Source organism: Lytechinus variegatus, chromosome 1 (genome assembly GCF_018143015.1).
Source record: "Lytechinus variegatus isolate NC3 chromosome 1, Lvar_3.0, whole genome shotgun sequence".
In the NCBI taxonomy this organism is placed as follows: domain Eukaryota; kingdom Metazoa; phylum Echinodermata; class Echinoidea; order Temnopleuroida; family Toxopneustidae; genus Lytechinus; species Lytechinus variegatus.
Genome location: NC_054740.1, coordinates 59,381,824 through 59,409,448, shown reverse-complemented (window position 1 = coordinate 59,409,448; position 27,625 = coordinate 59,381,824). Strand labels below are relative to the sequence as shown.

Genomic DNA, 27,625 nt, shown 5'->3' with positions numbered 1-27,625 from the left:
TTTAATTTGTTGGACTTTGACCAAACCAAACATAACCACATTTAATGTCCATGATATAAGGTGACCTCAATACATCTGAGTGATCTGACCCAATAGCCTACTTTATAAAGTTTACAACTACTCAGAATATATTACTGTAAAAGTGAGAACTAATGAGAAATTAAACTCCATATGAAAATAATGCAAATGATAGTACTAGGCAGGTATATGGAATATCTAGCAGTTTTCTACTAGCTAAAACAACACTTTCCCTGGATAAAACAATCTCACAAAGAAAAATTCACATCATTATTTTATACTATTATCATAGATCTCACAAAGAAAAATTCACATCACTATTTTATACTATTAACATAGATTAAAACAATTGAATTGAAAAAACATTTTTTTAACATGGGACCCAGAAGTGAATATAGAACATTGTGAAAGAGTGAAATTAAGAAGCATAAAATAAAATCAAGAAACTTCACATATTACAACCGTCATCCATCGATAAATGAAATGATACTCGAGTACCGAGAGGGCTGAGCAAGAAGTAATCGCCATTCTGTCTTTAAATGGAAAACATATAAAATGACACACTAGACAGAGGCATGGATAGAGATGGTGTGGTATCTCCGTCAAGAGCAGGGTTTTTAGATTCAAGTGACCTTGGTTCAATTCTCACTTGGTGCACTATTACTATTACCCTTTGTTGAGGCATTTACCCTTATTACCAAGTCCCTCAGAGAGGAACTTAAGCTGTCAGTCCAATGGTTGCTTGCTTACAAGCAGTCATGCTTTTTTAGCATTTAGATAAAAAAAATCAACACCACAGAGGACAATTGAGCAGATTCATCACGTTAGACACAATTATGGGGGAAAGAATTGAGCATATTAAATGCATAGGAAGGAAAAAAAACATCAGATGCTGTCTCTATGCAAATTGAGGTATTAAAAGATGTGAGAGAGAGAGAGTATTACATAATTCAAACAAATCCCATTTCAAAGACACCATAAATAACTCTAACTCTAGCTACAATTATTGGGTTAATCATTGAAAACACACTCCTCATTAAAAGAGAGGACCAATTCTCAAATATTGACACAGAGCTGGTGACAGAGCGATGGGAAACGAAATCTGAAATTTGACCAGAAAAATGTCAAGTGTTGATGTGATAGGTGGGCAGGGTTTTGCGGACAAGAAGAGACGATTAATTGAAGGGTTAATATTTGAGTTAGCATGTGTGTTGGTGTGGCTTGTAATGATATCTTAAGGCTATATTTAGGGAAGGAAGTACATAATCTAACTTTTTTAATGTTTTCTTTTCAGGTAGATTTGTTTATTACTTGGTGGATAAATAATACCGAAGATGCATTCATCTCTTCCTTTTTTCTCTCTCTTCAGTTGATTAAAGTTTAAATTGACTAACTTACACACTTTAAAGCACTGATAAAGTGATAAAAAATGACAAGGAGGAAGAGAGAGTGTTAGACAGAGAGAAGGACAGAGAGGCCGAGAGAGGTGGATAATGGTCAGAGAGGGAAAGAAAGCGACTGGGTGAGAGATGATAAATTAATCACACAAAATATGTTCTACTGATTTTGATGAAAGACTGCCCTCTGTAGTATCCAGCAAGAAAGTTTCTTAAACATGAGAAGAGATTACTTTGTGGATATGGGTGCAAAACAGTCTCATCATTTGGTTCTGTCATGTATGAGGTCACATGGTCTTAATCAAATAGTCAATAATCAAAATAAAGAAATATAAAAATATGTTTTAAAAATCATTACAGAAATGAACAAAATTAAAATGAACTACCAAGCAATAAAGTTGAAAAATCAAAACTGTATTTCATAATGCACTTTGAGAAGAAATTTGAAACAATTCTTTACACAAGATAATGTCATAAGTAGATATAACTCACTTTGAAAATATAAATGAAATCATATATCAAAAGCAACATATGAATGTAATCTGTAATAAAGAATTGAGGAGGCTGAGTACATTGTGGAATGTTAGGAAATGAAACAATGACTTACTTGCCAAGTGAAGACCTCTGTCTCCTGTTATCATAGATGGTCCTGTATCCTGCACCACCATTAGGAAGAGAGTCATCAACAGGCCCCTTAGCAGCCTTACGATGTCTATCGCTGAACGTCGGGTACTGCACCGGTGGTTTAGGCTGGTTGAGCAGGCGCTCGTTTAGGGTTGCCGATGGCTGCTCTGGTGACACTGGTGCTTGCTCTGACGGTATGTCTTGTTGAACCTGCTGTTGGGTCTGCTGCAGGATTGGTGGTTCTTGGTGCTGCTGTAATGGCTGCTGATGCGGTTGCTGCTGCTGAAGGGTCTGTGACACAGGCACACTCTCCGTCTGGGTGATCTCCCGCACCTCCACCCTCTGGTGAATAATGGAAGGTTCCTGACCAGGGCCAGTCATCACCCCCCTCTGTGGAGTGCTCTGGACTGTTCCATACGACATCGGGGGTGAGACCGGCTGAACCGTAGAGTAAGAAGATGGTGCTGAGGCGGGCGGGGCAGTGACATAGGACACAGGTGATGATGGTGAGTTCTGGACGAAACCGTGAGATGCTTGAGGGGCAGAGGTTTTCACAATACCAAAGGTAGGTGATGGAGATCTGGCCATGACTGTACCATATGTTGGAGGGGGTGTGACGGTCCCTTGGTGAGGCTGTGATGATGGAGCCTGGTACTGTTGACTGGTAACCGGAGAATGAACAGGTGCAGCTGGTAGAGATGAAGAAATAAATCTGTATATTTATTCATATTCAAAATCATTGCTTCCCTAGCTGTAATGCTGCCCAAGGTGTGGCTAATGAACCTATATTGTATGTGCGCAGGACTGAATCTTATGACCATGGTAATGTCCATCTGTAATTGCTTTATATGTGTTAATAAATTCACAAAAAATAACATCTTTATTATTGATGGCACCTGACAAATCATCGATCAAAACATTTTCACAAAATCTTTCTAAGAATCTATTTGTTAAATGAACTAGAATTTAATGAATCCAAGAAAAAAATTAATGTAAGAGAAATAAATGATTACTCATCTTAAAGTAATATTTTCCATATTCCAAATGCTATGTTACCTTATTTGGTATCTGTGACACACCAGTGTTTAATTCCCTGTACAATAAATAATTGAATCTTGTACTTGAAAGACACCATCTTGATAGGACACTGAGTTTCCAACCAAATGTAATGAAAACTTCCATAACAATTGCTATGAATTCAGCATCACACGATGATCCCAATATCAAAGTTAAGATTAAAATAAAATTAAGCCTTAACCAAACCCTAAGCCAAGCTGAATTTCCATTGTAACCTGATACAGACCCAATCAGTATGAGTGAGATTCCTATCTTTTACATACCTTGCTGCCTGGCATCTTGACCCGGGTATTGCTCCTTCCTATCTATGATGACCTGAGTCTCGACAGGAACCACCTGGATAGGTCCAAGCTCCACCGGATGGAGCCGCACCTCCGTGATAGGTGGCTCCATGGCCCTGGAGCGAGGTGGCTGCTCCTGGTACTGTACCACACTGGGTTGGGGTGGGGTGGTTGCTGGGGGGAGTGGCGCTGATGGTGGGGGAGCAGCATTGACTTCCCGTACATAGCGAGGTGTGAATCTGGCTTCCACAACCCTGTCAGATAACGCAGGATGAAAGAAATTGAAAGAAATATGAATGATGAAATAAGGATCAAATAATAAATAGACTTGTTTACCTTTATTCCTTAAAGAATGGATGCCATCAGGAAACAAATGCTTACATCTTTATCTTTTAAAAAGGTAAAAATAAGGTGCAAAGCTAAAACTGTCAAGAAAATTCAATGATTTGACTTTTGAATTACCATTCAAAGATAGGGTTTTATATTATATTCTTGAGAATTGATGAATATTTATTTAATTGTGGCAGCGGTGGGATCATACTCCATGCCAATGGCAAACGTCTGTTATCGATGGCAAGTCCATGTTATCTTTTTATTTCTCCATTTACTAAATCAATATCCTTTTAACAAGTATTGAGCTTAATATCACCAAATAACTAAACCATGCTTCATACTATAGATGACAATTTTCAAAATGATGGAATATCCTTTCTAAGTAGCAACAGCTCATATAATTCAGATATGAACATTAGTAAATGATTAAATATGCATCTCAATGCTTTCAAATCTCAAAATAAAGACGTGACATTATTCCTCAGTTTAATCTTATCTAAAAAGAGAAGATGATATAAAGCAGATCATGCACATCAACTGTTGAAAATCACAAAAGAACATAAAAACTCTGAGATTCAAATGACTAACGTAAGCGATGCAAGCAACTGCAGTTCCCAGAATAAAGCAAAGTAACTATGCATTTCAAAAAATCCAAACAGTTATAGACCTCTAGCATGATAATTATTAGCTAAATACAGGTCTGCATAATCTAACAAATTTGGGTTATGATCATAGTAATTTATTTGAAGTCTAGGGTGTTCTAATTTCATTGAAATGTTATGTTTACTAAATAATCTCAGCATATTGTTTATCGAAAAAATATTAATAAAAATTACCAAAAACAAACAGAACAATGCTAACACGGCAAATACTCGAGACAAGAAAAATATGTAAGACCACAGCAGAACATCAATTTAACATGTTAGTGTTGATTCTTCAACAAAATAAAACTGACCACTAAATGCATATGATTGTGATTAATCCAAATACAACAAATAAACTGGAAACCCATTGTTTAGTCAAACATCGATTCACACTCTAATTGAAAGAGCACACAAATATGAGATAAAGGATTGATGTTTCCTTGAAAGAGGCAAATATGTCAGATCTAAAGTCTTGATGTCCAAAAATCAACTACAAAGAGTCACAAACTCTTTTGGATAAATAAAAAAATATGTTCTTGAAATAAATTATAGTATGGTAATTCTATTCTTCCACTTTGTTAACCTGGAGGTAAGTTTAAGCATTTCAACATTGTTTCTACATTATGAATAATAAGCTAACTCAATTTGATATGCTTTTCATTTAGTAGTTAGTCATAATGAAATCTGCCTCCGTAGATGAGCCATCACAGCAGAGCAATCAAGGTGGGTGGGGAGAGGTTAGATGAGGGTTGCAAGGGAAGGGGACGATGGGAGCAAGGCAAGGGGCAGGAGACGGGGGGGGGGCATTTGTATCAAATGGATACAAAGAGGGGCAAACTTGATTGAGCCAGATGGCAACAGATAAACAGAACATCACAAAAAGGGAACTGAAATGATAAAGAATATGTTTAGTGAGTTCCGAATAGCCCTATCAAATTGATAGATATGCGATTGGGTTGAATACAAAATGAAATTTTGATTTGACAGGGGAAAGGAAAAAGTCCAGGACACTCTTTCTTTCTTTCTTCACTGTATGGGAGAACTAACAGGGAGGTAGGTAGAGGAAGGAAGAAAGTAACAGTAAATCGCCACTTGGTCAATAATCACTGCTCTGTTTGGTCCCACCCAATACAGTCTAATTCTATTTCATCTAAAACTAACTTTTCTATTAGCCATTTGGTCTCATTGCTATTTAACCCAATTACCAATTTGTCAAATTCCCAGATAGACTATACCCATTCCAATTATCTTCCACTTGGTTTAACAACACCTATGACTGAATGACCTGTTTGTGAACCAAATTTTAATTCAATGATTTTAGAGTAAAAAATAATAAGTATAAAAAAGTATAAAATCACAGCATCTTTGCATGATGATAAATGATAGTTAGACCAAGTGAATAATAAGTCAAGTTGATGGTTCAACCAAACTGTTGGACCAATTTCACAGTAGACCAAGTGAGTGTGATGGACTATCACAGAATACCAAATGGATACAAAGTCAATGAAATTCCGAATGCAACACACATAACAAGGACTGGGAAAGGGTCAGCAAAGAAGGGGGTTGGGGATCACGCTCAGTATAATTTTGAGAGGGTGACCTACGGAGATACTGTTGGTGGTTCCACCACATCTTCAAGAAGACTTGGAGGAGGGTCGAGAATACTGAAGGCAGATTAACAAATTAAATCAAATTAACTTTCTTATTGATTATATTTTACAGGGTAGCTAACTAAAAGTGTGGTCTGTCCTGCATCTTCAGATGGAAGCTTACTATAATGTCCTCAGAATCTTTCATAATTGATTGACAACATCCCACTTAAAATCTATAAAAAGCACCTAACAAAAAGTCTATCATCTGTGTTGCATTTTCACAGCAGATATTAATAATACAGCATTCCATTATGTTGTATATGGTGAAAATGAATAATAATGACAATGATATGCAATATTTATCTAGCGCTGCAAATTATTAACCAAGCTTTTGCACAGCTACCCTGACTAGGTGCTCAAGCATCTAATGCTTCCTTCCTACTTGGTACCTATTTACTACACCTGGGTTATGAGAGACAAATCTAGATAAACACCCTGCCAAAGGATGCAATTGCCACAGTGGGAAATGTGAGGATGATAGAGGAAAAGACACTGCAAGATTCTTGCCGGATAGATGCAAAACAGACTTTAAGTATGGTGCCTACGGATTTTGATCTGCATTATATTAATGTAGATTTATACCTACATGTATAATGATATAAGATTTTAGAACAAAAGTATATCCCTGTAAACTTGCATTGCTTCTCTGTATCAAATAATAAATACTTTTTATCTACAAACATCACCACATAATTTCCGAGTGATTTGGGGCAAATATGAGATTCAAAGCATCATGAGAGCTCATCAAGCCAAACCCCCCATTCCCTCCACATCATGAACACAGCATTTTTCTGTTCTATTGTCAACTATTAAGCCACAGTGATCATACTATTTAAAAGTGACAGCAAAAATGTGCAAAAAAAGCTCTTTTGTGAAATCATCAAAATACATTAAATTGTGAATCATAATACATAGTGGAACAATGAATAACATGAGTAACACATAAATATAAAACTTGAAGCTTGTTTTCGCAAGTATACATCAATCTAATTTGTAAGTGGTAGAAGCAAAAATATAAGCAATAAGAAATATAATAAAATGTTGCTTTTTGCCAATATATATGTACATTGGTGGAATTTGTGGTAAACATTGCAATGGCACAAAAAGCAGTGAAAGGGAAAAGCATAATATGAATGAAAACCACACATTTCTGTTTTATATTCAAAGAGCTAGATATTGCAGAATATTTGACACTGCACTGCACACCTATATTGCTATAGTTGTGAAATAATCAAAGTAGTTTGACAGATTTGAAAGATATGATTTATTAATTTGACATCAAGTTAAAACAGTTATTACCTCTCAGATACTGCTATTTCAAACTTAACATTGGTTTGCTTTTCTAACAGTACATACAAATAATAAGTTGCAATCCTATTTGAAAGTTGAGATCTATTCATAAGAAATCTCCTCAATTGAGCTAAAGATTTCCTCCAGCAAATTTTTATCTGAATTCTAAAGAATAATGTAAAGCACAGACCGATACTAGGTAGTTTTCCCTCAGTGACATATGGAGGATTCATGAATCATCAGGACTCATTTATAAAATAGCGTATCTAACCATGGTAACAGGCATCAATTAGGCGCACTGTGACAAAAGCGCGCATCAGCTGTGGACATTTTTATACGCGCACCCGATATGTTCTAAATTAAGTGTAATTTATGCAGAAAATCTGCATAAACCATGGATTCAATCGTGGGTTTCAAAACCACCTTTGTGAATTTGGGCCTTTGTGGTTCTTTGTCATGATGGGTATTCGAGAATGCTTCAATCCTCCATATGTCGCTGAGTGAAAACTCCCAAATGTCAAGATGACATAAATTGATAGTAGTTGATCATAGCTCACTTTCTTGGTTTCCTGGCTTCCACATCTTCTGTAACCTCCCTAGTGATAGGTGTAATCTCAATGGGCTGTTGTTGATGAGTGACCTCCCGTCTCCACTGGGTGGTGGTTACCGTCTGAGGAACACCATTGGTTACCGTCTGTGGTTAGAACAGAGATGTTCAACGTTTATTCTTGCTTATTACATGTTTAATCTCTAAAAGGACTGATCCAAGACAAAAGAAAACACTTTGGTTTTTAATGATGATGAGCTTATGAGAATGTTTTTTTTTATAAATTCACAAAATTTCTATTTGCATGACTTGCTCTCTCCTATTTATAAAATATTTGATACTGCTTTGCTGAATCAGCAATATCTACGACAAAGATCTAGTGAGACTTGACACCACCCAAGCAAACACTAACAACAAAAAAGGTAAAATTTTGTGATTGTGGAAATATAGAATATAGGGATAATGATTTTCTGCTTAATATAATGGTACTTTTGGATAAATTCGAACACAAGGCTGACCCCAAGGAGGACTGGGTCCTTTGGAAACAAAAGTTTACATACAATTGTGAAATAAAAATGTGCAATTGGAGATCAATATTGAATGTGCATTTTGTTTACCAACAAATGGAAATTCATCAAATAGAATTTCCCTTTGCAAATTATCATAAAGCTTGAAAGAACACAATGTCAGTGTTGTCACAGTGTGAATACAGTGTTGTCAAACTACTGTCAAACTGTTTTCACAGTGTGCTTACAGTGTTGTCACAGTGTTTTCAATGTGTGTTTCGACTGCTCTTCTAAGACTATGTTCACATAGAAGACTATGTAAAGGTGTTATTCATAATGTTCAAATGCTTAAATTAAACAGTGTGAAGATAATTCCAGTATGGACACATCAACAGTGTGAGTTTTCACACAGTTACCAATGTAAAGATGAAATACACACTGTTCAAATTCTCAAATTTAAAGTGTGACAATGTTTTAAAACTGTGAATCATACTATGATCACAATGTGAACACAATGGGGGGCACAATGGGAAGTACAATGTGAGACACAATGTAGAATACACTGCAGGATGCACTGTGCGACACACTGTGAACTTAATGTGAACACACTGCAAACGCACTGAACACACTCTGTGGCAGATTGTGGGATACACTGTGAATACAATGTGAACTCAATGTAAACACACTGTGAACACTTTGTGTGAACCTACTGTGGGACACACTGTGAACTTAATGTGAACACACTGCAAACACATTGTGACCCCACTATGGGATCATTCATACACTCTGGTGCACATTGTGGGACACACTGTGAACATAATGTGAACATACTGTGAAGCACACTGAACACACTCTGGTGCACATTGTGGGACACACTGTGAACACACTGTGATACACTCTACAGGATACACTGTGAACACACTCTGGGAAAGTGTTCAACAAGTTATACCAAGAGGCATTTCATGATTTTCGAATCTGTAAGATGTAGCAAGGAAGACGGTGCTGCGCAGTCTCACCTGTACAGGACCGGTAGTGGACATGGTGGTGGTGACAACAGGTGGTATCCAGGGCTGTACCTCAACTGGTGCATTGGGACGATGAGGGGGAGAATGAATGATGGGCTTGCGTCCCAGCCATGGCTCACTCTCCAGGTATTCCAGTTGCCTGAAAGACTCCTGACATAGCAACACAAACATTTGATGGTGATAGTATTAGGATAAGTAGGCCTACTGGCAGAGGCAGTATATAAAGTGAAAATGTCATGAAGTTAAACAAAACATAAGAGTGAACAGAGGGCATAATTTACTATTGACATGAATACTTTTTTTCTACATAAAAAATTACTAACATGACTGTAATCACCATTGAAGGATCACTTTCATTTTTCAGTATGTGGAATATATATTTACACCCAACATTTAATGATATCAATAATTTCCTTATGGTGTGTTATTACACAAGGATCCTGATTCAGAAAAGATACATGAAAACTGTTAAATGGAAAAACTGGCGGCAGCGGGTACGATTAGTCTGTTGGCACATACCTTAATTTGCACTTAAATCAGAAATTGAGCCTTAAAATGGTAACTTGTTTTTTTCAACATGCTACACTTCACAATCTCATTCAGCCCACATACTCTGAAAAATTCAGAACAAGTAAGCCTGTTTTGACAAAAGAATGTTTATGTTCACAAGGTTTTCATTTCATTTTGATTTATTTCATCTTCGTCAAAATATTGACTAAGTAACTTCAATCGAGTAAACAAGTTAATATCTTTAACAAAATGACATGGATAAAATTGTAAGCGCTGTGATACTTTTTGTGTATAGCGCATATAAATAACTGTTATTATTTGATTATTATTATGGATATACCAAGGTCATGGATGTAAATGCCCCCAAACTGATCGATTCTGTACAAACAAGGTGCTTTGAAGGTATGGATAAATATGTGATGAGAAAAAAAGTATTATTCATGAAAGCTTGAACAGATACTAGAAAATCTTTTACTTACGTCATCTGCAGGAGTAGGCCTGGTTGGTGTGGGTGTGTAGTACCTCTGCTCTTGGCTAGGAGGAGCCGGTGGAGTAGGGGTCCATTCCATAGGCTGTCTGCTAGGCTCTGTCCTATTCTCCACAGTAATTACCCTTGTCTCTGAGAACATTGGCTGGGTGGGTTGGATCTCCCTGGCAGGCTCCGTCACAGGAACAGGTGCCGGTTGACGGGGTGGGGCATGTACCTCAGCCGTGGGTGCGGGGCGTGCCGCAGGTTCAGGCACGGGCGGGATTTCAAAGCTGTCTTGTCGCTGCATGGTCCGCTGCAGGGGGAGTGGCTGGTCTGGACCTGTAGGGTGGAGGTGAAGACAGAATTTGATATGAAATCATGATGATGACACAGATGACGACATGGTGTGCTGGTAACTAGTGCTCAGCCCCAAGAGGGAGAAGAACAGCAGGAGGAGCAATAGATGATGATGAAGAAGAAGAAAACAAAGAAAAAGATGAAAGAAATCAAAAGGAGACAACAATAAGAAGAAGATGAAGAGAAAGAAGAAGACAAAGAAGATGAAGGAGAAGACAAAGAAAAATAATAAGATGAAGACGATGGGATGAGGAGGAAGAGGAGAAGATGAAGATTTACAAAATGAGAAAGGAGGAGGATGAAAAATAGGAAAACAGCAACTCACAAAAACAAGCCCATACCCCCAAAAGACAAAAGTGAAGAACAATGCTATACATGCATATACAAACAGAGAAAGAAACATAACAGAAACAAGTCAAGAAAATTAAGAGTTACTAAAGAATAAAAGGGGAGCCAGTGAAGAAAAACTTACAAACTATACGCAAATATATTCCGTGATGTCATCCATGTAGTGTATCCATATCAATTCTAATGTTTCCTCTTACAAGTTTATTAATACTCTCCTTCCTTTTTTGTCCTTAATGACCACACAAAGAGACTATACTGATATCACTCTAAAATGTTTCCTCTCAAAACGATCCACTAACAAATGCACGTAACAATTATAGGCATATCAATTACATGTTCCTTAAGATGAATTGATACTCCAATATTGATACTACTTTCACTGACAATCTGTATTTTTGCTTCCCTTAGTTTAGATAAAACACCTATTTGGGGGAAATGGTGCATTTCCCCCAACCAACCGCTGTTTTCATTATCTTCTACAACTCCAGAAAGTATTGGCAATGATGATGATAATATAATGCACTTCGTGATCCCTTTCTTGTTTTGGCAACTTCAACGCAACAATTTCCTGGAAAATTGCCATTTAGATGAAAATATGGATTATAAGGACAGAGAACTAATCACGATCTATTGTCTTGTTTTTTGGCTATTTCATAAAGATATATTCTATCATGATAGATTCTAGCTTGTTAACAAGAATTTAAAGACTGAATGATCACTCATCATTATATAATTTTGATATGTTTTCTTTTCTATGACTTTCAATGAAAGTTGGCTTATCAATATTTGTCCTTGATGTGTACAATCTATTTGATGTACATGTATGTATTCATACACAGAATTAATGTTGTTATGACTGTGATGATTTAGCAACATTATTTTCAGACCCTAAAGATACAATGAGTAACATATCTGTTGTCATAAATTTGTCGAAAATGAGTCCAAATTTAGACTACAATTTAGGTACAGTGCCAAATAAATGAAACTGTAACTAAATGAATCTATAGATATTCAAAAAGACCTTCGAAACAAGTATGATTTGTTAGTTTGGACACTATGGTCGCACGTTCTTTATGAAAACCTTGTCAAATTGTTTTTCAAAATACAATGACTCTCGTGTAATGTGTATGTTTATCATATTGTTAAACATTACACTTCAGTATAGAAGCCTTGACTGATCTTCTTCAATGACATTTAATCACGTCCAGCTCAAGGTTCTGATCAATCATAAACAATGTTTTGAGGGCAGAAAGTCATAATCTTACTTCAACAGTGTTTTCCCTCTCTGCTGTAATCATTATAGCAAAAACATGAGAGCTTAGAGCTGTTTAGTCCAGAATAGTTCTAAATAACCTTTGTAATTTATAACGGTGTTTAATGCAATTGTTTTGGAAAGTAAAAGAGGAAGAAAAACAGCTTTGATACAAAACACAACTTAATTTCCTCCTATTTTATTGAAAGCGAAAATCTATGAACCTATAAAAATACTTAAATTTTACAATGTTACTTGGCTATATATTGGAAAATGAAGAAGCTGATGTACATGTACTTGCTTGTATAATGTAATCTTATTGATGTTTATCTTATGTTTCCAAAATAAATGATGATACACGTGAATAATAAGTAGAATGATATGATGTTATGTAAGATTTAATTTCAATGTGATTTTCAAGTCCCATTAATGTAAAACATTTTCATTATTACCATTGCTACACCCTATATGAATTACAAACCCCAAATTTGAAATATTTGTATGTAGAAACAGATTCATCCCCTGAGAATTAAAAACCACTTTCCATTTTACATGAAGCAAAACATACCCAAGCAGGCAATGAGATTATACAATTAACACAGGTCATTTAAGGCCTTAGCTGTTACATCATTCTGTGCAAAAGCCTTGCGTGAGACTTGCCGGTAGCAATTTCTACTGCCCACATTTGACGGTGCCTAGCAAGTATCTCACAAGAGGTTGCTTGCAGGATTAACTTGCAGCCAACTTTTTCCAATCTCGCAAGAGGTTGCTTGCAGGATTAACTTGCAGCCAACTTTTTCCAATCTCGCAAGAGGTTGCTTGCAGGATTAATTTGCAGCCAACTTTTTCCAATCTCGCAAGAGGTTGCTTGCAGGATTAATTTGCAACCAACTTTTTCCAATCTCGCAAGAGGTTGCTTGCAGGATTAATTTGCAGCCAACTTTTTCCAATCTCGCAAGAGGTTGCTTGCAGGATTAACTTGCAGCCAACCTTTTCCAATCTCACAAGAGGTTGCTTGCAGGATTAATTTGCAGCCAACTTTTTCCAATCTCACAAGAGGTTGCTTGCAGGATTAATTTGCAGCCAACTTTTTCCAATCTCACAAGACGTTGCTTGCAGGATTAACTTGCAGCCAACCTTTCCAATCTCGCAAGAGGTTGCTTGCAGGATTAATTTGCAGCCAACTTTTTCCAATCTCACAAGAGGTTGCTTGCAGGATTAACTTGCAGCCAACTTTTTCCAATCTCGCAAGAGGTTGCTTGCAGCATTAACTTGCAGCCAACCTTTCCAATCTCGCAAGAGGTTGCTTGCAGGATTAATTTACAGCCAACTTTTTCCAATCTCGCAAGAGGTTGCTTGCAGGATAAATTAGCAACCAACTTTTTCCAATCTCGCAAGAGGTTGCTTGCAGGATTAATTTGCAGCCAACTTTTTCCAATCTCGCAAGACGTTGCTTGCAGGATTAATTTGCAGCCAACCTTTCCAATCTCACAAGAGGTTGCTTGCAGGATTAATTTGCAGCCAACCTTTCCAATCTCGCAAGAGGTTGCTTGCAGGATTAATTTGCAGCCAACTTTTTCCAATCTCGCAAGAGGTTGCTTGCAGGATTAACTTGCAGCCAACCTTTCCAATCTCACAAGAGGTTGCTTGCAGGATTAATTTGCAGCCAACTTTTTCCAATCTCACAAGAGGTTGCTTGCAGGATTAATTTGCAGCCAACTTTATCCAATCTCACAAGACGTTGCTTGCAGGATTAACTTGCAGCCAACCTTTCCAATCTCGCAAGAGGTTGCTTGCAGGATTAATTTACAGCCAACTTTTTCCAATCTCACAAGAGGTTGCTTGCAGGATTAATTTGCAGCCAACTTTTTCCAATCTCACAAGACGTTGCTTGCAGGATTAACTTGCAGCCAACCTTTCCAATCTCGCAAGAGGTTGCTTGCAGGATTAACTTGCAGCCAACCTTTCCAATCTCACAAGAGGTTGCTTGCAGGATTAACTTGCAGCCAACCTTTCCAATCTCGCAAGAGGTTGCTTGCAGGATTAATTTGCAGCCAACCTTTCCAATCTCACAAGAGGTTGCTTGCAGGATTAATTAGCAACCAACTTTTTCCAATCTCGCAAGAGGTTGCTTGCAGGATTAACTTGCAGCCAACCTTTCCAATCTCGCAAGAGGTTGCTTGCAGGATTAATTTGCAGCCAACCTTTCCAATCTCGCAAGAGGTTGCTTGTAGGATTAACTTGCAGCCAACCTTTCCAATCTCGCAAGACGTTGCTTGCAGGATTAACTTGCAGCCAACCTTTCCAATCTCACAAGACGTTGCTTGCAGGATTAACTTGCAGCCAACCTTTCCAATCTCGCAAGAGGTTGCTTGCAGGATTAACTTGCAGCCAACCTTTCCAATCTCGCAAGAGGTTGCTTGCAGGATTAATTTGCAGCCAACCTTTCCAATCTCGCAAGAGGTTGCTTGCAGGATTAACTTGCAGCCAACCTTTCCAATCTCACAAGACGTTGCTTGTAGGATTAATTTGCAGCCAACCTTTCCAATCTCGCAAGAGGTTGCTTGCAGGATTAATTTGCAGCCAACCTTTCCAATCTCACAAGAGGTTGCTTGCAGGATTAATTTACAGCCAACTTTTTCCAATCTCGCAAGAGGTTGCTTGCAGGATTAATTTGCAGCAAACCTTTTCCAATCTCGCAAGAGATTACTTGTAGGATTAATTTGCAGCCAACTTTTTCCAATCTCACAAGAGGTTGCTTGTAGGATTAATTTGCAGCCAACTTTTTCCAATCTCGCAAGACGTTGCTTGCAGGATTAACTTGCAGCCAACCTTTCCAATCTCACAAGAGGTTGCTTGCAGGATTAATTTGTGGCTAAACTTTTTCCACGCTCGCAAGAGGTTGCTTGCAGGATTAATTTGCAGCCAACTTTTTCCAATCTCGCAAGACGTTGCTTGCAGGATTAACTTGCAGCCAACCTTTCCAATCTCACAAGAGGTTGCTTGTAGGATTAACTTGCAGCCGACCTTTTCCAATCTCGCAAGAGGTTGCTTGCAGGATTAATTTGCAGCCAACTTTTTCCAATCTCGCAAGAGGTTGCTTGCAGGATTAACTTGCAGCCAACCTTTCCAATCTCACAAGAGGTTGCTTGTAGGATTAACTTGCAGCCAACTTTTTCCAATCTCGCAAGAGGTTGCTTGCAGGATTAATTTGCAGCCAACCTTTTCCAATCTCACAAGAGGTTGCTTGCAGGATTAATTTGCAGCCAACTTTTTCCAATCTCGCAAGAGGTTGCTTGCAGGATTAATTTGCAGCCAACTTTTTCCAATCTCGCAAGAGATTGCTTGCAGGATTAATTTGCAGCCAACTTTTTACAATCTTGCAAGACATTGCTAGCAGGACTAATTTCCAACCAACTTTTTCCAATCTCGCAAGAGATTGCTTGCAGGATTAATTTGCAACTAACTTGTTCCAGGTGAGTCATGGGTGATTGCAGGCACGGTTACATGTACCTGTATATCACCCATTATCGTTTTCGCCGATCAGTTTCCAAGCTCTCATCTGGCAGAACCTTAGCTAGCAGGTAAGATGCAGGCAAAACTTTCCAAAATCCTTGTCTGCCTGCATTAATCTTTTTGCATGTTGAAAAACTCTGCAGGCAACAAGCCAAGTAGCTTGCATGGAAAGATGTGACAGCACCCTTAATACTCATTAACAAGTGGAATGCCTCTGGCCGTCTCACCTGCATCACGCGGTTCAATACAGCAGCAGTGCTCACTTTGAATACTACTCTAACTCGCACAAGATGTTCAGTGATACATGGTTACTCTTATTTCCCTTTTTTATGAACTAGACCAATAAACTTACAGAGATATGATGGTTATTCAACAAAAAACCCCAACATGGCCAAAGTTCATTGACCTTACATGACCTTTGACCTTGATCATGTGACCTGAAACTCGAACAGGATGTTCAGTGATACTTGATTACTCTTATGTACAAGTTTCATGAATCAGATCCATAAACTTTCAAAGTTATGATGGTAATTCAACAGATACACCCAATGCGGCCAAAGTTCATTGACCTTTGACCTTGGTCATGTGACCTGAAACGCGCACAGGATGTTCAGTGATACTTGATTACTCTAATGTCCAAGTTTAATGAACTAGACCAATAAACTTTCAAAGTTATGATGGTAATTCAACAGATACCCCCGATTCGGCCAAAGTTCATTGACCCTAAATGACCTTTGACCTTAATCATGAGACCTGAAACTTGCACAAAATTTTCAGTGATGCTTGATTACTATTATGTCCAAGTTTCATGAATCAGATCCATAAACTTTCAAAGTTATGATGGGAATTCAACAGATATCCCCAATTCGGCCAAAGTTCATTGACCCTAAATGACCTTTGACCTTGGTCATGTGACGTGAAACTCATGCAGGATGTTCAGTGATACTTGATTAACCTTATGTCCAAGTTTCATGAACTAGGTCCATATATTTTCTAAGTTATGATGACATTTCAAAAACTTAACCTCAGGTTAAGATTTCGATGTTGATTCCTCCAACATGGTCTAAGTTCATTGACCCTAAATGACCTTTGACCTTGGTCATGTGACATGAAACTCTAATAGGATGTTCAGTAATACTTGATTAACCTTATGGCCAAGTTTTATTAACTAGGTCCATATACTTTCTAAGTTATGACATCATTTCAAAAACTTAACCTCAGGTTAAGATTTGATGTTGACGCCGCCGCCGCCGTCGCCGCCGCCGTCGGAAAAGCGGTGCCTATAGTCTCACTTTGCTTCGCAGGTGAGACAAAAGTGTTGTACGTTACTTTCAATCATAATACATTTCTCTGTTGCGTACATGGATTTCGATCATAATACATTTCTCCCTGCATTCCTCATGCGGATGTTAGTTTATCATCATTTAAGAAAGGTACATTTCAAGAAAAAGAATATTTCAAGAAAAATGGTAGTCTCCTTGACTGTTGTTCAATTTCACTGAATGATCTGATTAAATATTAGTTGATGAATGATCTGTACTAATGTTTTAGTATTGTAACTGATCTAACAACCAATCATGTACCAATAAAATCCATTCTCTATCAAGCTTTGAACTACTACCCTTGGTCCCTCGCAAAGATTGAATTCAATAATAATACCAAGATGCACCCATCTCTGCATGCTCAAAGATGTAGAAATTAAGTAAACATGCATTTCCTTATTCCAATGGAGGCTATCCCTTCAAAATAGCAAAATTCAGGAAAAATTCAAAATAAATAAGCATGAAAATATAGATATACGACTGGTCCTAAGAATGAGTATATTTCTTTCTCTATATCTCTAGATGGAATGAGTATGATTTTACCAAGGTGATAGTCAGCATGCAGTACAGGCGGCAAGACTTTCCCTTTCTCACCATGGGGTGGCGCTCCAGTCTTTACGATAAAGGTCTTGGTCATGTTGGCATAGGCCCGGGGCCCAACAGGGAACTTGGGTGTCTTGGAACCAGAGATGCTCTCGGTAGACGAGCTCAGGTCGTACTCCTTGGGAGGCTCCGGAGACTTGAGTCCGTCCTTCCGGTTCCAAAATTCACTCTCCTGGGAGACAATATAAGAGTGATGCATACATTATATATACAAATACTTTTTGAGGTGCTTCAGTACCTGTCTTTTTCATAAAGTTTATATTTCAATATCTATAATGAAGAACGTATTCTATCTTTACTATAATCTGTTCATGCATGTGAATATTCATGAATTATTGTAGCATATGATTAAGAAAGTTGATTTCTGAATTCATTGTAATTTGTTTAAAAGATGTTAAATAAATTAATTTAAATTTGAATCAATGGCATTATACAACCACATCATATGTAATTAAACTAAATTTTACATCAAATATTTGTAACAAAGACTAAAGAGAAAGAGAGAAGAGAGGGAGAGAGAGAGAGAGGGGGGTATAATAGCAGAAAACAAATAGCAGAGAGAGTGTGAGAGGGAGACAAGTTGTGGGTTGAAGTGAGCAAAGTGAGAGAAAGGTTTAAGAGAGAGAAAGATCAAATAAATTTAGGCCAATGGGAAAAGTAAGGGATATAAAATGCAAAGAAAAACTATAGCAAAATTTATGATAAAGAAGAAAAAGAGACAAATGAGAATGAGGATATACCATATTAAAGTGACATGAATGGTGAGCGAGCAAACAAGATAAAGAAATGATTAACAAACCTTCCTTGGAAGTCCACCGGGGTTCTGTAGCCAAACCTCTGCACCGGGGTCGATTAGGTTGCGCCTGCGAGGGGGACGGTAGTACTGCTGGATACCGGTATCAGAATCATAACCTGACTGAGAGTTGGTGCGGCGTGGAGGCCGGGACTGGGTTGCTGGAGGGGTCCTATCAACAAAATCTAATTAAACAAGTAAAAGACAGATAGACTGGATTAAAAATCAAGACATGACAAAAAGAAGAAAAATGTGGGTAAGTTTAAATTCAAAATTTTCTTTTTAACAAAGCATATGCCCATCTTCCTTCATAATGATTAATAAACACATTCAACGAGGTAAAAGGGGTAAATGTCCAATTGTATTGCTTTACGATAATGGCTTTCAAATTTCCATTATGATGGTAGGTATCATATATGACAACAAAGAAAGGGTTGCATAACATCATACTTTATATCCATACCATACTTCAGTATTTGTGTTCTTCAAAGATTGAGGACTAAATACAAGATAAAGGATAGAAAATAACAGATTACAGAACAAATGGATATGATAAATGAGGAAGAATGAAAATGATTGAAAAAAGATTAAAATAACATTAATATTGATTCGTGACAGAGATAAATAAAAATATTACTCACTTGGCGATCTGTCGGCCACCACCCCTCTTGGTATGTTGTCTACCTCTGTTGGTTCATCAATGTGCAGATCAACTTCATCAAAGTTCTTTCTAGGTGTGGATGTAGCCTGAGGTCTGTGATTGGTCAATGTTTGAGATGTGTTATGGTACCCACCACTGGATTGGTGGGTTTGAAAGTGAGTTCGGTTAATCCTGTCATCTGATTGGTTGTTGTTGTTGAGTTGATGGTGAGAAAGGATGGCACGGTTGTCTAGTGAGGCATGCGTGTTATGGTTAGCATCAATCGATGATGAATTGTAAGGGGCACTGAGTTTCTGGATTTCATTACTCCAGTGAGATAGCATCTTGACAGCATCATCAAGATTACTGAAGGGATCCTCGTTAGTAGTAGAGTTGTTATTATTAGTCTCAAGGAGTTCATCAAGGCCAGAGTTGCTCACACTACGGGTGAAGACTCGCCCATCTTTGTTGTATGAAGGGGTGCTTCCATGCATGGAGGAGAGAGGGGGATGGGTTGTGTTAAGGGTCACACTTTGTGATGGGTTAGTCGCCTCCACATGCAGGGTTTGTTTGTTTAACGTCCGCACATTTCGCTCAGTCCGAGCCGGCTGCTGATTATAAGGTGGATTGTCGGGCAATCGCGACTCTGGAAGATGAAAATGACGACCCACTGGACTCTTTTCGCCATCCTTGGGTTGCATAGGACTGGTTGGAAAGAACCTCTGTGATGCAGAAGGGCCTGGCAAAGTTTGACCAGTCTGTTGCATAGAATTGCTGTTATAGCTATACCCGTAATTATTCCAGTGCTCTATCTCTTCTCTCCTGTTAGGAACATTATTGGATACCATCTCACGTAAATTATGGTTCTGGTGCTTGCGGGACAGAGTCCCACCATTTTGCAGAGTCCTACTACGAGTGTTTCCCTTAGGGGGTAAGGTTGCCAAATTTTCAAACTGTGGCCTCCCTGGACGCTGTGGGATAGGCTGGACTACATTTGTTTTACTTTGATTTGTGCCACTACCCCTCGGATTCTTGCTACTGGTTATTATCTCATCACGCAAATCAAACTGAACCTTATTACCACCTTTCTGGCTGCTATCTAATTTACTTTCCCCAGACCTATCATAAGAGTGTTCCTTTGAACCCACGCATGTGCCTTGATTACCATTATTAGTGCCTCTTCGAAGCTCCCTAATCCTGTTCATAACCCAATCATAAGAGGGGAGTGTTGGAGGTACAGAGGATGCTCTTGGTGGCTGTTCCACCTCAGGCGACAGGTCCCTTTGGTAGCTACCTACCGGCAATCTGGACCCTTGCTTCTCAATTTGGTCATAAAAACTGACTTTTGGTCGCTCGTTTGGAATAGGAATGGGTCTTGAAAGACTTGGTACACTTGATGGAGAGAGGAGGAAGTCTGCTTTTCTGAATGCAGACTTCAGCAAATGTTGGGAAGGGGTGAGATCTGACTGACCAGTTCTTTCTCTAGAGCTTGTATCGGGAGTATGGGATATGGACTCATATTCCTGATCCCCGGAGGTTATCTGGGAAGGATGCACAGAGGAACCCTTTTGGGGAGTAGACTGGTATTGTGAGTTACTACTGGAAGACTGTTGTGTGTGGATGTACTGATGTGATTGGTTACTATGAGAATGATACCCATTACCAGGATGATTCCCGCTACCATGGTTACGCTGTGATTGGTAGTAAGGACTATTATCGTTTCTATAGTGATGAGGATAGTGAGCAGTAGGTATAGATGAAGTAGAAGAGGAGGAAGAAGAGGAGTGAATGGAAGTATCATAGAGATGCTCTCCCATGGATGTTGAGACTGACAGAGGAACAAAGGCAGATGTTGGAGAGCGTAAATTTCCTGAGGATATGGCTGCGGGCTGCCCACCATGCTGTTTCTGAAGGCTTGAGGAAGCATCGCCTGGCCTTGGAAGAAAGCTATCAACTTCTTCATAAGGGTTAACCCGAACATTGACTTTAGGCTGATGCTGCGGTGACGAGGACTGATCTATCGCTTTACTACCAGAGTCACTCTTCCACTGGGTAATGGGTATAGCTGGATAATGATAGGACCCATCCTTGTTTAGAACAGCTTCAACTTGGACAGTCTTCTTCCTCCGCTCTGTGGTGTTTCTAATTGTGGTCTCAGAGCCGTCATTTCCCTTGTACCTTGTCACATCGATACTAGTTTCATGTGGGCTCACTCCTGAGAGACTAGATGTCAAGGTCTGGTAAGAAGAGGACTTGTAACCAGAATCAACCGAAGGTGTCAAGGAGTTGGAATCGGACACCCTGGACGATACCTTCAACGGTACACTACTGCTGTATGCCGTTTTGGTATTCGTAGCAAAGCTGGCATGTCCAGAAGAAGTGTTTGTAAATGGCACGCTACCAGCCCGAGAGGCTAGCTCTGTCCGTGACTGGTACCGCCTCTGTTCCTGTGCGGAATTGCTATGGCTATTGTGGTAGTGAAGGTTTGGTAGATGCATGGATATATCGTAGGCAGACACACGCCATGATAAACACCAACAAACAGGAATAAATATGGAGGAAGGCAGAGATTAAAAGGAAGATGTTAGTGGATCATACCATGTTAATAATAACTTGAATAAAAACCGGGTGAATTCACAAATTGGTTAATAGAGTTGCTACTTGTGACTGTCATGAAATTACCCCCAAATCACCTCCTTAATATGATTTTAAACAGCATTGATGTTTTAAGCTCTGTAAATCACTATATTTTTTGCTATATTTTTCATCATTATTCCCCTGCAAATGTAGGCTTATCCACTTTATCCACAGATAGTCATGACAAGATAGTATACATGATAAAGTAATACAAATATGATACAGTCGCAAGTAGCATCTACCGGTAATTAGAAAATTCCTGAACATGCTATGAAATGTTTAATACCAATACATATATAACTTCTCATGCAATGGGTCACATCAAACACATACCTGGGGCCCGTTTTAAAAAGAGTTGCAATTGATCAACCGCAACTATGGACGGTCAGCAACTTCAACATCTAAACTGCATGTGTGTTCAAAATATTTTCTAGATATGATGTACATTCATACATTCACTGTTCTCTTGAAAATTTTCAGTGTGATCCTTTTTTGTTTATTAAGGAGATGTGCAAATTTCCTGTAGAAAAAAAGTATGGCATGTATGGATTTCCATACAGTTGAGATTGATTGGATCAATTGTAACTCTTTGTAAGATGGGGCCCAGATGTCGAAACACCAATGATCTTTAGTTAACTCATGTAGAAACATAATATATGAATGGCTCACCAGAATGAGGAAGAAAAAATATATATGACTTAAATATGATTTTAAGAACAAATTAGGAGTTTAGTTTAATAATTCAAATAATTCTTGATGGAAAGAAAATTAAATGGATTTAAATGAATGATTAATGACATTTTTTTTTTCCAATGAGAGTATTTCATATATCAGTTTACAAACCCCTCCAACCAGAAAAATAATAATAGTTAATAGAAAATAATTGCTGGTTTTGCGTTGGTGTCTCCTTCATTTACATAAAGATCTTGTAGTTCATGCCAAAATGCAATGCAAACACAATTGATGTTCACCCCATGATATTCAAAATAATGCACCATGATATAATTAATGAAACCATGAAAAAAAACACATGAATTTAAGAAGATAGGAAAATTTTGCATCACACATCAAAAGGGTCAGTAGTACTTCTCTTTTTCCTTCACCAGCAAACCAACTTGAATAAAAAATATCACAAAGGCATCAAAACCAGTGAAGTGTTGTTCCATCTAAAAGGCCAAGTAAGGGAACCATGTAGGCCCTAGCCAAGTCTACAAGGATTAAGAATTTCTTTGCAACAAATGGGGTAAATACAAAGTCCAGAAGGGGGAACAGCCTAATATCAAAATATCAAGTTTAATAAAGAATATACAATTCATAAATGTTAATGTGTTTGTTGGCATATTCTACCAATTAAAAAAGGAGAAATAAAAGAAAGGGATGGGGGGGGGGGTGGTTCATGGATTTATTAACACATCCATATATTGCTGCCAATTAGGCTGAATTGCATTTGATCTACATCAATAAGCCTTTTCTATTAAATCAAGTCATAATAAATCGTAATTTAAAAGAATGTAAATACATTACCATGTACTTGGTAATAACTTACCCATCGTTCCTCAGTTGTGAATTGGTAAGAATGGGAGGAACTGGATCATAAGGCGTAGAAGGTGTAGCAGGGACCTTTGGTGACTGATCATCAGCAGGTCTCTGGTAAACAGGGTCACGAACCCTATCGTGGGTCAGATCAGATAGCTGCCTGTTGAGTGGTCTCTCATGGGGCTCCCATTCTCGGGTGGTGGTGGTGGTGACAGTCCGCTGAACGTAGCTCTGGGCTGGCTTGGCAGTGTTCATTTGCCCAAGCTCGCTAATGGATTGCTCCAAGTCTTTTGAAATAGAGAGAGGGGGAGGTGACACACCCCGTCTCAAAGACACGCCACCATCCTGAGTGCCAGTCATCAGCAGGTGATCAGGTGCAGGAGACATTGCATTCTGCACTGGTGTTACTTCTGTGGCCACCACTGGAGCCTGGTTGATAGGAGTGATGTTGTTACCTTGACGATCCTGCAACTTCTGCTGTTGTTGCGCAAGCCAAGACGGTGGCTCTTCCCTCTTGGCGGACAGTGGTGGGGACACCATAGGGGGTGCCGGCTCGACGTCACCCTCAAAACGAACACGTAACTTTGGAGATGCATTGACAGGCGTGACTCTGATAGGTTCTCCTGGGGATTCTCTCACAATAGGTCTTCCTTGTTCCCTCTCCCGCTTTTCACGAAGTTTATCCTGCTGCCTCCTGAGCCAGCCAAGCCCATCATCGTCACCATTATTGGTAGGACTGACAGGGCTAACCTGCGCAGGGGATGGAGGGGATGGCTGGTATTGTTCGGGTGCATTAGGGCCTTTCCTTAGGAGTTGAAACCTATCCTCTCTTGCTTTCACAGGACGCGCCTCATACTTGGTATGCACAGGAGATGTTGGGCCATTTTCTAATCTACTTGCATAAGGAGTCCTTTCTGTCACCCTACTAACAGAGTTGGGTACGATAGGGGTCTCCACCGGCCCATTCATCTGTGCTACATACGGTTGGGCTGGACTAGCATTGTGACCTATCTGGTTATATGTCATAGGTGTCGGTCCATTGGGAACATTGATTTGTCCTGGGTTGAGGTTCACCTGTCCTGGGTTTAAATTCACTTGTCCATTCTGAACCATTGGTCCATTTTGAACCACCCGTCCATTCTGACTCACAGGACCATTCTGCATTGTCCGATGGTTTGATCCCTTTGGCGTGATCTCATACGTGGGATTGTGCTGCTCCACAGAACGTGGCACACTAATGCCTCCATTCATCATTGGTGGTGCGGATTGCTCCTTATTCGTCACAAGAACAGGTGTGATCATTTCCTGTTGGACCACCTCCTGCTGGATCCTCTCCTGTTGTGGACCACTCTGGTTGGTGTTGGGGTTCTGCTGAAGCTTCTGCTGCATGGCGTCTGTAATCTCTGCGTATGGGTTCTCGGCTTCACTGGACTCCTTCCTAGATGCTGGTTTCTTGGAGGGCGAAGAGTTCTCCTGGCCAGCAGCTTCTTCTTTGATATCCTCCTGGACTGGTGGTGGCGGTTTGGGTTTGGATTGGGAAACCGGAGCATGGCGGAGATCCTCACTCACACTAACAATGCGCCTTGTGTGGACAGGATCATGATGGAGAACCTGGGATCAAACAATTGAGAATAAAGAAGTTGTATTCGAAGATGATGATGGTTATGATGATATCAAGAACAAAAGAAAGAGTACATGTATAAGTCTATGAGATCCATCATCATGATTAAAATCATCATCATCACTTAATAAAAAATTCAAGAGCTTTTCTTCCAAAGCATAATAGAATACACAATCAAAGATTAGTAAAGGGAAATATATAACAAAATACACCATCTGATACAGTTGACATCCTTCAGATACAAAATACTGTTTAGATCAAAGGCAGAAAATTGAAAGTCATTATAGGCCTTTGCGACATTATAGGACCTATCCAGACCATGATTCAAAATTTACAACAGAACTTCCTTAAAATCTTGAACTGCTTCTATTAACCTCCAGTTAAACCTCCCCTTGGATATTTTATAGGGAACACCATCAAAGTACCCACAACCAAGTAACTGAACAGACCTTGTTATCAGGGGATGGTGGTGCCTTCCATTGAATATTGTTGTTCACCACAATTCCTCCATCTGTATCCTCCCCAGTGATGCCTTTGAGCAGTTCATCCAGGGCCATTCTCTCCCGGTAGTCCATGTTTCTCTTGCCTCCATCCTTGGAGGTGTGGACCTGAGGGGCTCTGTCGGGGGAGAGGACATAAGGCAGTGGGGCATTGCTATCCCCATTGGTCAGTCTGGGGATGACCGGAGACTGCTCCGGTGAGGGTGTTTTCTTGACCTGGGCATAGAGGCTTCCATCTGGAGCCGAGGAGTGAGGGATATCCAGGATCATGTTGTTGTTGTTGTTACCTGATGTTTCATTGAGATCAGGGCCTCCATCTAGGGTAGAAAGGAACAATAAAACTTACATGTTGATTCATACAGCGAAACTTTTACAAGAATCATTGACCATAATCCTCAGTGATCCCATCCGATATAAGCATTTTAAAAACACATTATCTGATTTGGGTGTGCACTATCAACACCTGAGCTACAGAATATACAGTGTAAGCCTCTACCTGATTTAAAATACTCTTACGAAATAACCATTTTGCATATTTGCATCTTCATTTGTTTCTCTTATTTATGATTCTGGTAAAATACATTTAATAAAATGCACGCCAAGAATTTATAGAATGAAAATATAGGAAAATGAAAGACAATGGGCTTCTACCTTCAGGTCCTTCAATGATGTCATTGAAGTGTTCATACGAATCCCATCTGATTAATGGATCATCAATGTGTTCAGACGGGAAGCTAGCTCCTGAGACATAGTCACTCCCATGGAGGGCATCGGGAGTGGAGGAGAAGATCAGTTCCACCTTGGTGAACTCAGGGAATCTAGCATCTATGAAACAAAACAAAAATCTCTTGAGATCTAGTCTTCTTAAGCATTTACAAATTACACAGTTCTGTCCAGGAAAGCACACACTCCTCGACCTTGTTTTGTATTTTATACAAGGAAGCTTTGAAATGAAGACTTTTCTTTCTTTCTCTCATAAACACAGAGGAGTTGCTGATGTTTTCTTCCTCCTGTTTCATGAGTACACCAATATGGTATTATGAAAGCACAATTATGGTGATAACATTCTACAGCTGATTGTTGTTATAACTATATATATGATAATATTTTTTTCTATTAGTAAATATTCTCATCATCATCCTCCTCACAATTATCATCATCATAAACATCAACATCATCACCTTCATAATCATGATCATGATAATGATGATCATCATGATCATCATCATCATCATCGTGATCATCATCATCATCATCATCATGATCATCATGATCATCATCATCTTCATCAACATCATCACCACCATTGTCTCATTTGCAAATCCTACCTGTACAGGCATCATCTAGTTCCTGTTTTTGGAAGACTAATCTATACTCCATCACTGCTGTTGTATGAAACTGACATCTGAAGATTGTGTCTCGAGTTGTCGACCTGAATTTCTTATGGTAACACTTTAGCTGTAACATGGACAAAAGAAAAAAGAGAGTAAAGTTGAACTAGTTTATTCAATCGTTACATTTTGAGTCAATGCTCAAATTTAAACTAAAATACTGATTAGCATTTTAAGAATTTAATAGTATACTTTTTTTTTTTTGTCAAAACAACACAAAAGCTAATGACATTAGCCACTATGAAAAATATAGTTTTAGCTAAAAAATTTGCATGCTATTTGTACATGTTGACAATAGTTAACCTCAATCATTTTTACCATCACTATATTCATTATAATTACCATCATACTCCATTTTTAAAACATTTGAATTTATTCATTTAATTTCCATAATGATTGTAATGAATCAATCTTTTTAGAAATATGTAAATGGGACATAATACCACACATAACAATTGCCTCGTAAAGGATGTCTTTTTCTATATTGAGTTATTTATCAAGAAAATTCTTAATTTTGAGAGAGTTTCAAACTTACCAGGATATCTCCTCTAAGAGGAATTGCTCTACCAGGCGTGATCACAAACCGACTAGTTCCTTCAGGCACAGTGCTAGAAATGTGACATTGGATATAGAGATCTCTTATAAAATTTCCTTCAATATATCCAATTAAGTTCAGCCCTTCATAAACAATTTATATCTCAAAACAACATACAAAGTAATGCGCAATTCAATACTT

At 38.7% G+C, this 27,625-nt stretch overlaps 1 protein-coding gene across 6 annotated transcripts in view; it reads right to left on the bottom strand.

The window, feature by feature from the left end:
• LOC121418410 (tensin-1-like) overlaps positions 1 to 27,625 on the bottom strand; it is a 108,659-nt gene that overhangs the window by 60,969 nt on the left and 20,065 nt on the right. For 3 of the 6 annotated variants that reach the window (XM_041612265.1, XM_041612257.1, XM_041612274.1), the window contains 14 exons: positions 27,425 to 27,497; positions 26,827 to 26,956; positions 26,150 to 26,323; positions 25,448 to 25,815; positions 23,388 to 24,988; positions 19,206 to 20,026; positions 18,571 to 18,749; positions 17,712 to 17,943; positions 10,384 to 10,712; positions 9,386 to 9,544; positions 7,874 to 8,010; positions 5,979 to 6,038; positions 3,380 to 3,651; positions 2,023 to 2,728 (listed from right to left, as the gene is read on the bottom strand). In XM_041612265.1, the coding sequence (XP_041468199.1) occupies positions 2,023 to 2,728; positions 3,380 to 3,651; positions 5,979 to 6,038; positions 7,874 to 8,010; positions 9,386 to 9,544; positions 10,384 to 10,712; positions 17,712 to 17,943; positions 18,571 to 18,749; positions 19,206 to 20,026; positions 23,388 to 24,988; positions 25,448 to 25,815; positions 26,150 to 26,323; positions 26,827 to 26,956; positions 27,425 to 27,497 (5,241 nt within the window). The remainder of the gene's footprint in view (positions 1 to 2,022; positions 2,729 to 3,379; positions 3,652 to 5,978; positions 6,039 to 7,873; positions 8,011 to 9,385; positions 9,545 to 10,383; positions 10,713 to 17,711; positions 17,944 to 18,570; positions 18,750 to 19,205; positions 20,027 to 23,387; positions 24,989 to 25,447; positions 25,816 to 26,149; positions 26,324 to 26,826; positions 26,957 to 27,424; positions 27,498 to 27,625) is intronic. The other 3 variants (XM_041612282.1, XM_041612303.1, XM_041612293.1) reach the window with 3 other exon arrangements.